Here is an 11,384-nt window from a genome sequence, read left to right as displayed (position 1 = left end):
GGGAGGCGGCAAGGGAAGTCAAGCTGACCACCTCCGGGTCGCAGGCCTGGGCCAGCTTGGCCGGGTACGCCCTGCCTGAGGAGGGGTGCTGGGGCTCCCACTGTGGCTGGGGGACAGCTGTGAAAGATGAGCACAGGCCCCAGGAGGAGTGGGAGGGTGAGGGGCTGGGGGTTGTGGGGAGGGGCAGGTACACTAGGTGCGTCAACCCCGCCTGGCAACAAAGAAAACGGAGTAAAACCAAATGTCCTTGCAAATTCCTTTAGTGCTCGGCTGTCCGTGAAAACAGGATAACGGAGCTTCCTCTGTCTGAGCTCCCGCCGGGAGGGTGGAGGTGCCGGGCCCGGGGCCAGAACAGCTTGTAGTCAGGACAGGGCTGGGTGGGGACTCTGAGCGGGGGAGACTCCAGACCTTACTATTTCAGGGTGTCCAGATGGGTGCAAACCTGGGAGAAAACACTGTCCACGGAGCCTTCGGCATTGACCTGTGGGGGAGACGGGCTGTGAGCTGCGGGGGGCCATCGAGGCAGGAGGGACTCACCAGCCCCTGGGTGAACCAGTGGGGAACGGTTGGCTGGCCCCAGGCCACAGAGGAAGTTGAGGCCGAGCCAGGTGAGCAGCTGGCTTGGGCTGCCCCCCGGGGGCCCTCGGGTGGGCGGGCGCACCTTGCGCACGATGCCTCGCTTCTCGTAGAAGTCAATGACGGGCTCCGTGGCCTTGTAGTAGGTCTGCAGCCGGCTCTTGATGGTCTCCTCATTGTCATCCACACGCCCGCTGGTCTCGCCGCGCTTCAGGAGCCGCTGGGTCATGGTCTCGGCCCCCGCGTCCACATACAGCAGCAGCGTGGGCTGTGCGATCTGCAGGAGGGGCTCCAGTCACAGGGCTCCATACGTGCCCTTTGGGGGTACCTCCTCCCCAGTTCCCATCCATGAAGCCCCATCAGAGGCCCACCCAGGCCTTTAGCTGAGGGGCTGTCCTCAAACTACTATCCCGCCACTCCCCTGCTCAAACCTCTGCCATGGCTCCCCGGTACCCTCAGAAGAAAGCCCAAACTCCTTGCTTGGGCAGGGCCTACAGGGGCAGAGCTAGGCCTCCCAGCTCATGCCACCTTTTCCTGACTCTGCTGGCTTCAGCCACACTGGCAGCTCGCTGTCTGTTCTAGGCTGGCCACCAGTTCTGTCCTCAGGCTGTTCCCCTTCCAGACCCCCTCCAGACCCTCACCCTCACCTCAGTACCACCCGCTCCCCTTCGGCTCAAGATGCCACTACCCCCCCTCTCCGCCCCAACATACTCCTTCAGCCCCTCCTCTTCTTCCTCCAGGTATGCCCAAAGGGCCTCTCTAGTTATTCCACCCCAGCCACGCTGGGCCCCTGGAGACAGGGAGGCTCTGCCTCACACGCCACAGTGCCAGAGGGTGACTTGGCAAAGGAACAAGGGGTGAGTGGAGGGCTGCAGAGTGCTGGAGAACAAGGCATCGCCCTCGGAATAATGCAAGCGCCCATCCCCAGACCCCTGCCCCAGCCTGCCTCTACACAGAGAAGGCGGCCCCTTTCCTCTGCCTGCTCAGGGGTCCCCGAGACCAGGGACCATGCCTCTCGGTCCTCACCAGCTCCCAGCCCTGACCCAGCCTGAGCCAGGCACGCCCAGCCTGAGGAAAGGGCCTGGGACTTCCACTGGAGCTAGGGGAGGGGTGCCGGGCAAAGGTGGGCAGGACCACCCAGCTGCCCCATCTCAGGATTCTGGTCTGGGTCTTTCAGCACCTTCTGTCTGGGTGCTGTCAGTCCCCAAGGGCTGCTTCCCTGGCCTCTGTGCCCAGGCCCTGGGGGCGCTGCATTGTCAGGGGCTTGGCAAGGAGGAGCCGGCCTCTGGCATCAGACTGACCTAGACTCTGTCCAGTCACTGTGCCCCTGGGAAAGGCACTCGCCCTTGCTGAGTCCCACTACCCAGTCCCAAACCCTGTCTTCGGGTAGTGAATGACCCCAGCCCCAAGGTCCTGGCACTCTGCCAGCTGCTGAGCTCCCACGGCGCATAGTCCCACAGTCCCACAGACCCTGGTCGCCTGAGCCCAGGATGCGGGCTCTTTACACACTTCTCGGCCCCAAACACAGGGAGGCAATCTATGAGGTCTCTCTCAGCCTCTGGGCTGGAAATGCTGAGCTCCAGCTGTGGGCCTTCATTTCCAAGGCAGGGCAGTGGGCATTCCGCCTGGGGAGGGATGCTGGGCACTGCCCACTGGGAAGAGGGAAGTTCCTGGCCACCACCCCCAGGCAGGCCCTTCCTCCGTCAGCGAGGCCTTGGTGCCCCCTGGTGTCAACGCCAAGAAGACCAGCTGCCCTGGTGCCTTGGGAGCCCAAGGCCAGGCTAAAGTCTTATGACAGAGCCCACCACTGCAGAAGCCCCAACGTAGCCCAGGAAGGGTAGGGACCTTCATGAACCCCATTTCAAGATTCAGCTTTGAGGCTCAGGAGTGATGTTACACAGCTGGTGCCAACCTCCATTGTAGAGAGGGAAACTGAGGCACTCTCAGGAGGTCAGGAAATACAGCCTCCAGTCACTGGGTGAATCTGGGGCTATGACAGCCCAAAGACAGCCCAGCAAGTGGAGACAGCATGGGGGGTGGGGAGTGTCTGGGTCATCCCTAGCTCATGGGATGCCCAGTTCTTTTTGAGGTCCTTCCCTGAGCCCCACACCCCCCCACCCTTGATGCTCTCTCCCTCCTAGACACCGAGGTCCTCTCTCCCCTATTACACCCTTGCAACTCCAGAAGTTTGAGTGTGCGTGTGTGGGTGTAAATGTGTGAGTATGCATGTGTGGGTGTGCGTGTGTGGGTATGCATATGAGAGTGCATGTGTGGGTGTGCATGTGTGACTATACATGTATGAGTATGCATGTGTGGATGTGCATGTGTGGGTATGCATGCGTGAATATGCATGTGTGATTCTGCATGTGTGAGTATGTGCATGTGGGTATGCATGTGTGAGTATACATATGTAAGTATGCATGTGTGGGTGTGGGTGTGTGGTGTATGGCCATATGCGTGTGCAGCCACCTGTGTGGATCCACGTGCATGGGTGTGCATGTGCACATGCTCCTGAGCGGTGTATACCTATGGGTGTGTGAATGTGTATATACTGTGTATACCTATGGGTGTGTGAATACCTATGGGTGTATACTGTGTATACCTATGGGTGTGTGAATGTGTGCCGTGTACATGTGTGCCGATGCACTGGGCACACGGCCATGTGAATGAGAACACGCCTGTGTGCACGTGTGTGCAACGCATGGTCCTCATCCTGCGGTTCTCCTGCCCATTCGAGGACCCATGCCCTCCTCAAGGCCTGCTCTTTGCAGCCAGACTTCTGTGGCCCTGGAGGGAGACCCGACCCCCCTCTCCAGCATTTAAGGCCTCTAGCCAAGTCTGCCTCCTCCCTCTCCCACACCATCCTCAAATGCCTCACCCCACACCTTTGCATCTCTCCACACTGGCCCCAACCTTTCCAGATCTGTCCGTGCTGTGCCACACTGCTGTGCCTGTGTGTTTATGGGGTGCCAAACCCCACGCTTGGAGCGTGCCTCTCTCTACTCCCCCACAGGTGCGCCAAAGGCAACTGCAACTTCACCCTTCATGGTGCAGGCGCAGAGAGTGAGGCTCAGACGATGGTGTGACTGGCCTGAGGTTCCAAGTGCTCAAGGGAACCTAGGCCAGTTCTACAAACTCCCCAGACTGATGCTTCCCCTTCTGTGCCTCTTCTTCCAGGAAGCCTTCCTTGGTTTCCCCTCCTGAGCCGGACCCCTCCTCTTCCTCCTCTACACTCCAGCCCTTCAGGAATCGATCCCTCACCACTTGGCACTCCCAGAACTCTGTCTGCTCCACTGGCAGCCTCCATGATGGTGGGGGCGGGAGGGGAGCTGCCTGCCTCCCAGCTGCCAGCTTGATGCCTTACCCGCTTCTCAAACTCTTCCCCCTGCTGCACCTCCCTCGGGTAGCCGTCAATCAGGAAGCCTTTGGAAGTGTCCACTTTGGCCAACATGGCGTCCCGGAGCATGTCCAACACTGTCTCCTGCAAGGGGGTGGACAGCAAAAGAAAAGGGGCACTGAACCCATCCCCCTATCCCTGCTCCAGGGCTTTGCTTGGGCTGGTCCTGCTACCTGAAGCCCTGGTGTCTCAGACACAGGGCTCTCAAAGCCTTTCTCCCCAGAAACCAGGAAGCCCCTCACTGCTGACTTTTTCCCTTCATTTTATTGGGAACACTAATGGCTTGATTGATTGGGCTACTCACTCATTCAACAATGTTGACTGAGCCCCTCCTCCCAGCCAGGTTCTGGAGGACCGAGATGTGGACACAAAAGTGAACAAAGAGGACTGTCCCTACCTTCAGGGGGCTCTCGTTCTGAGAAGGGACAATTCCACGTTGATCTATCAAATTCTAAGCCCTACAAAGGGGCCCTGGGGCGGAGGGGGTCCTGAGTGAGTCAGTGGCTCGACCCCACCAGTCGCAAGGTGGGAGAAAGACTAGACTGCCCACTCCCATAGAGATTCAGTCTCAGAAACCCCAAGGGGCAGTTCTACCCTGTCCTACAGGGCCACTGTGAGTCAGAATGGGCTCCGTGGTGGTGGCGGTGGGGTTTGGGTTTGACACAACAAAACAAGATGCAGAACCATGACTCTCGGCCATCAGGTCCAGGCCGGCTCGGGGCAACCCTACAGGACAGGGTGGACCCACCCCTGTGAGTTTCTGAGATGGGAACTCTTTATGGGAGTTGAAAGCCTCTTTCAACTTTCTTCTGTAGTTGAGTCTCACAAGTCTGGAAAGGGGGTTATTGGAATATTAAGTAGGGAGGCAGGGTGGGAAGGCAGAGAGGTGTGAAGCTTGGGTGAGTCTGACAACTCACCAAATGAACAGAGAGGCCAAGGGGACTAACCAGGGGGAAGTTGGCACCGTGAGGCTGAAGGTCAGCAGGGCCTGCCTGTCTTAGAGGGCAGGCAGAGGGCCTTGGAAGTCTCTGCCCAGGAGAGTGGGGAGTGACTGGCAGCAGTATCAGAGCCAGAGAGGGTGGGGTCAGCCCTGCTATGGACTTTGTAGGCTCCCGCCTTGTCCTGCTCCCACCCCCAGGGCCCACTCACCAAGGGCACCAGCTGCCCCTTCTCCATGATCTCCGACAGCATCTTGCCCCTGGCCGAGCCTGAGCTGACCTCAGCCCGCAGCAGGTCCCCAGTGGAGAGGTGGGTGTAGCCGTACTTCTGGACAATCTTCTCACACTGAGTGCCCTTTCCGGAGCCAGGCCCGCCTGCAAGCGCCCACCCATTCAGCATCTTGACACCGAGCCCCGGGAAAGCTAGGGTATGCCCGCACAGGTCACCCATCCACGGAGAGCCCAGGAGGCAGCCCCCAGGCCGAGTTCCCCCCAGAGCCTGTCAGGACCCCTCCTGCTGCCCCACCCTACTGTGGAACCTGCCTTCGACTCACCCACCACAAAGATGATCTTGGTTGTCTTCAGCTTCTCTGCGGGAGAAAGCAGTGGCTCAGGCACGTGCCTGAAGCACAGGCAGAGGTGTCGCCCACGCACCAGGCTGTCCTGGGCCTGGCACCAGGGCGAGACGAGGCTTGTGCAGACCAGCTATAGCCCAGATCAAGCAGAAATGATGGAGCGAGGGAAGCCCAAGGGCTAGGAGAAGTGGGGGTGGGGGTTGGGGGGAGGGGAAGGCAGCGGGAGTTCCAAGCAAAGGCAGGGAGGCCAACCCCAGTGGCTTGTCCCAGAGGGTGACTGGACGGCAGGGTTGAGGTCACCTCTGGCTTTGGTATCTCCCTCACTGTGGAGGTCACCCGGCACTGAGCAGCAGTCCCCATGCTCCTGCTTTGCTGTGTCCCCAGCCCTTCCCCTCCCAAGCCCTGCCTCTAGCCATTGCCCGCCTCCCAAGGCCAGCTAATGTGGAGTTGGCAACCACAACACACGTTGCCCTGGAGACGGCTGCTGGGGAGGAGGGCTGCGGTGGGCATGTGGAGCCCTTGCCCAGAAAGGGAGGCCAGCTGACTTTGCAACTTCGGCCTCACCTACTGGCTCTTAGAATTCAGCCAGACCAAAGCTCCATTCTGCAGGGGGGGCACTAAGGCCTAGAGACACAGAGACCTGCTCACCGGGGCCACAGGGTAGGAACTGGGGCCCAGGTCTCCCTTCCTGGACCTTCTACCCAGGATTTTTAAAGCCCCCTGGGAATAGGGGACTGGTAAGATCCCACCTTGCTGTGCAAGCCAAGGAAGGAAGCTGCCAGCCCCCTCTGGCTCTCTCCCCATGCCGCAGTGAAGGGGTGGGCTTGGCAGCTCCCAGCAGCCTCCCTGGCTGAGTCCTAAGAGAACTGTCACAGACCCATGTGAAGGACGTGAACTGGAGGTGTGGAAGGTAGTCCCCTCAGTGGGCACTGGCCTCAGCCACGAAGCAACAGCCAGGGCCTCTCAGTGCCTTAAGACCCACCCCAACCAAGGGCCAGGGGCGGCACGAGTATGCTGCCAGGGCCTGGGGTGGACCCAGTCTGGGCTCTCTGCCTGCCCCTGCCTCCTGTCCAGGTCTGTCCACAGGAGCCTGGAGGGCCCAGGAGAGACACAGAACAGCAGGGAGACAGTCTGAGAAAGCAGGGAGAGGTGTCCAGTGAGCCTCAGGCTCTGCATTTTGCATACCTGTGCCCCCAGCCCCCAACCTTCACCCCACCTTAGAAGCTGCCCCTTGGGGCCCTCACGGGTCTCGGGGAAGCCTCAGCGGCTCTACAAGTCATCTTGGAGCAGTGGCATCAGCGATGCTGGAGGCTCCAGCCAGGCGCCCCTATCTCTGGTAGACCAGGGTCTCCTCCGGCCCCTCCCAGAAGGCTGCACAAGGAACACACCCATGCACAGATGGGCCCCCTGGGCCCCAGGCAGCAGGCGGAAAAGGGGAAGAGCCTCAGTACCTGTCATCCTGCCGAGGTCCGGGGAGCCGGGTCAGCTCTCTGTAAGAGAAACGCACAGGTGAGGTGGGTCCACATGGGGACCCTTCTCCCCCTCCCACCCCTGCTTTTGCTGAGCCAGACCCGCCGAGGCGAGGCTGCCCCACCATGTGCTCTGAGCGCAGAGGGAAGGCCCTTGAGGCTGAGTGACCTTGGGAAAGTCACCTTTCCACTCTGTGCCTCAAGTTTCTTCACTCCTCACTGGATTCTCCGCGTCCACACCGTCCAGTTGGAAGGACGATGAGGACAGGACGACAGAGCCCGGAGGGGATGTGGACAGGGACAGGCAGAAAGCTGGGAGGTTCCCTTCGCAACCAGCAGAAGGCAGGGCGGAGCCCAGCCAGAGGCACCTTGACAACCCCCCCCCCCCAGGGACCTCGGTCACCTGGAGGTACTACCTCCCTTGTCTCTGGGGGCCGGCCGGCCCCACCTAGAATGGGGTTTGGACACTCTAAGAGACTCAGAGGCTCCAGGAAGGGGCATCTGCCAGAACCCCTGACTCACAAGTGCTCAGAGCACCTCCGGCCACGCAGGGCCAGCTTCTATCCCAACCACCTCTGCCCCTCACCCCTTGCTGCACCACACCTCTCCCCTCTGCATGTACATCAGCACCAAGTACTCCTGTGGCCCCACCCCAGACCCTGCAGAGACACCCCTCCTCACCATCCCCACCCCGTCCCCAGCTCTGCATACCCATGCTGGCCCTCAACACCTCTCCACTGCTCTGCCTGTGCCTCTCCTTTCCATTTCTCTTTTCATTTCCTGGTTCTGCGTAGGGGGTCACTGCCCCAGGCTCCGCATGGGTCTGCCTCCCTGCCTCCCTGCCTGCCCAGCACACTCTAGGATTTTCTCTGACAAGCCTTAAACCATGTGACTCGCCTGTTTGGGAACTTTCCAAGCCAGGGATCCCTCCCCCTGTCCCCCTCCTTATCTGCTGGCCCCCACTTATCTGTTGCCCTGGAACTGCTTGGTGGCCCCTCCCCCACTGTGATGAGCTGTTGGGCAGACCATTGTTGATGTCATACCCAATGCCTGGTGCCTTCTCTCAACTGGCTGTGGTTCAGGGCTCAGCTCACATGTCCTCTCCTTCAGGAAGCCTTCCTGATTTCCCATCCCACCTACTCTGGTCGGTGCCTTCTCTGCACGTCCCCCAGCATAGCACACCACATACCTACCTCTCTGACTGCAGGACTGTGTCCCCCACCAGATTGTGCCTGGCACAAGCTGAGCCCAGAGCTCAGGGACCTCCTTCTGCCCCCTTAGCAGATTTGGGAGGGCTGAGCATTGCGGAGTCTTTGGAGCTGGAACCACAGCCAGGGAGGAGGAGAGCCTTGCTTGAGGCTGGGGCTGGACTCGGGTCTGTATTCCTAAGAGTCTGGTACCTAGTGGGCCCTTCATCAGCTCTGCTGACCGTCCCCATGGCTCATGGGCAGAGTCACAATTCTCCCTGATGACTGTGCTTCAGGGTGGGCAGGAGGTGCCAACAGCATCTCACAGCTGGTGCAGGAGGAGGGTCCCCAGGTCAGGGGCAGCCTCCAGTGGCACCTTAAAGAGCAGCCTGAATCCCATCTTCACCTTTCCCCCTTCCAGTAACCTAAGCCCTACCATCTTCCTGGCACCTGGTACTTCCTTGGTCGAAAATAACTTGGGTTGTGAGGAGGCCTCTTAGGGGCCCAGGCTTGGGTTGAGTTACAAGTTCAGCACCCAGGCCTTATAAGGCCCACAGGCCAGAGGCCTGGCAACTCCTTCATGTGACTGGGTGGTCTGCCGCAGGGCCTGGGGAGCAAGCAGAGGGGCGGTAACTTAATCCCAGGCAGAGCCAAGGCCAGGCCAAGGACCAAGTGTCCCAGCTCCTGGATCCAAGTCCGGCTTGTCCAGTGGCTGGTTAGCAGACTAGTGTGCACATCTGAGCTCTAGCACTCAACTCTGTGACCTTGGGCAGCCGGCAGCCCCTCTCTGGGCCTGTACCTTCAGACCCTGTCCTGTTGCTGCTGCAGTATCTTGGGTGGGTGGCTGAGAGTGGTGACCCTAGGGCTCCTACAGAGCCTGGGGCAGAAGGCCCAAGGGGCTTCCTGTCCATCCAGCCTCAAAGTCACATGATAGAACCCTCCCTGTGGAGAATAGGCCACCCCTGCCCAATCCTTCAGGTCAGGGAGGCAGGCTTCCAGGTCCAACTGAGTGTGCCACTGGCAGGGACCCACAGCCCCAGGCATGCCAGTCAGGACAAAGGCAAGACTGTCTAGGAGGCTGGGTGGGACAGCAGTACACACACACACACACACACACACACACACACACACACACACACACACACACACACACACACTGATCCACAAAGCCTCCCACAGTGAGGCACAGACACCCAGAGCCTGTGGAAGCAGCCAAGCAAATCCCAGGCATGGATACAATCGCAACCACACACAAGCCCCCTCCCCCTCCCAGGTGTGGTGCCACGCTTCCCAAATAGGGTGCGTGCACACAGGGGCACACACCCACGCACAGACACACACTGACCTGGGGGAGGGGAGTGGGTGGGCGCCAGGGGCCGGTGCGTGCCCTGCTCGTCCTCCGCTGGCCGCCCGCAAAGGCGACTATTTATAAGGCTGTCAGCGCGCGGCATGCTGGGAGCCAGCGCTCCGCGATGGCAGGGAGAGAGGGAGAGAGGGAGGGAGCGAGGGAGCGAGGGAGGGAGGGAGGGAGGGAGGGAGGGAGGAAAGGCCGACTGGGATGGGAGGGGGCTGAGGGCGACCAGAGGCACCCACCCGTGCACCGCACCTTTAGTTTGCCACGGATTTTCCAGCCATTATCTAACTTGCAGTCCAAAGGACTGCCAGAGGACAGGGAAACTGAGGTTCCAGATTCCACAGCCAGGTGGTGGGGAGTGAGGCCAGGCCAGGGAGGGGCGAATAGAGAGGAACGTGGCTCTGCTGGCCAGGACAGGTCTGCCCCAAACCCCGCCTCAGATCCTGACCCACCTCAGACGCCCTCCTCTGTTCAGAGCTCCTCCCCAGGAGCCCCGCTGGAGCTAAAACGCCCCTGGACCCCAAAGCCCGCCCACATCCCCCACCCCACCCGCAGCTGGTGACTGCGAGCTCCAAGATAATGCGGTGCATCTCTGACCTCAGGTCTGCTGGAGGAACAGGCAGCCGCCGCGGGAGCTCCCAGGATGGGTGTGCATTAATCCCCACAAGATTACCAGCTGGGTTCTCACTATGCATCAGGTTTAGGGCGGGGTTCCCAGGTAGAAATGGCATGTCCACCGTCACCGATGTCCACGGAGCGTCTGCATGCACACTGGCACACCGGAGTATGTAGTTAATGCGTACAGCAGAGATGGGAACCCAGGGTCGCCAGACTCTGAAGCGCATACCCTTGACCACTAGACCATATCCTGTCCTTGAAGTAGGAGACTCCAGTACATGGTAGAATAGGTTGAATTTGGAGTGTCTTGTAGATACTGGGGAGTCATGGAAGGTGTTTGAGCAGGAGAGTGAAACTGTCAGCAGAGTCAGCCTTAGGAGGGTGGAACCTTAACAGCAGCAGGAAGCCTGGGTCTAGTCTAGCTCTGCCAACCCTAGGTCCTCACTTCCTGGGACCCTCCTTTCTGCATCTTTGGCAAAGGGGATGGTGCAGGGGCTCTGAGGTTCTGCATGAACTCACTGCCATTGAGTCAAGTCTGACTCAGAGACCTGTGTTACTCTGGGTACTTTGGAGAAACAAATCTACAGCAACTCGTGCATAAGACAGAGTTTTATGTAAAGGTTAAGTGTACATCAAGAAAATATCCCAACCCAGTGCTGCCCAAGCTCACAAGTCCAACATTAACCCATATGTCCAACACCAATCCACAAAGTCCTCCTCCATCTCACAGAACACACGCAATGATGCCAACTGCAGGAGGGAAACTGAGTCAGTGAATGTGTAAACATCTCAGCGCTGGCAGGGGTCTCCACAGGGCTGCTCCAGCACCCAGGGCTGCATCGGGGTAGGTCCATGTGGCTTCTCCTTAGGGATGTCTTGCAGGAAGTCTGCCTTGCAAGTGAATTAGGGAACTGACTAAGGCAGCTGAACCCTGGTCCGGCCATCATGAAGCAAGAGACCCAAGAACTAGAAAGGCGAGGCTCACTGAGCCATTTATCCCTCTGTCCTTCAATTAATCCCACGTGTTTATTATCCAGGTTGGCACAATAAACTAACTCAATCCACCCCTTGCCAACCTGGCACCTGTACATAATTCTTTAGCTTCACAATTGCAATTAACACCTACACCTTAACCCTATAATCCTGTGAATTTCCCCCCACCTATGAAAGTTTGTAAGCCAACCACTTTATGCCTTTATCTCCCCCAATTTTGGGTATCCAATTTATATACTGCCCACTTACATCAACCCAGTTCTCTGAGAAGACAATT

At 59.2% G+C, this 11,384-nt stretch overlaps 1 protein-coding gene across 1 annotated transcript; it reads right to left on the bottom strand.

Moving 5' to 3' along the window:
* Window positions 1-242: 242 nt before the first annotated feature.
* Window positions 243-9,609, bottom strand: AK1 (adenylate kinase 1). Its single transcript, XM_075560747.1, has 7 exons — window positions 9,488-9,609; window positions 6,938-6,976; window positions 5,466-5,501; window positions 5,123-5,286; window positions 3,941-4,057; window positions 662-853; window positions 243-481 (listed from the first exon to the last, which is right to left on the bottom strand). The coding sequence occupies exons 2-7, from the start codon at window positions 6,942-6,944 to the stop codon at window positions 413-415; spliced, it is 585 nt and encodes a 194-aa protein (XP_075416862.1). The 5' UTR covers window positions 6,945-6,976; window positions 9,488-9,609; the 3' UTR covers window positions 243-412.
* Between the last annotated feature and the right edge of the window lie 1,775 nt (window positions 9,610-11,384).

This window comes from Tenrec ecaudatus, chromosome 10 (assembly GCF_050624435.1).
Source record: "Tenrec ecaudatus isolate mTenEca1 chromosome 10, mTenEca1.hap1, whole genome shotgun sequence".
NCBI lineage: Eukaryota > Metazoa > Chordata > Mammalia > Afrosoricida > Tenrecidae > Tenrec > Tenrec ecaudatus.
Note: the sequence above shows the minus strand (reverse complement) of the source record. Positions and strands in the feature narration are given on the sequence as shown.

Excerpts from the sequence above, each read along its gene's own strand:
- AK1 (XM_075560747.1), bottom strand. Across the intron at positions 5,287-5,465 it reads CAAGATCATCTTTGTGGTGG|GCGGGCCTGGCTCCGGAAAG; the intron begins GTGAGTCGAAGG and ends GGGCGCTTGCAG. Across the intron at positions 854-3,940 it reads GGGAAGAGTTTGAGAAGCGG|ATCGCACAGCCCACGCTGCT; the intron begins GTAAGGCATCAA and ends CCCCTCCTGCAG.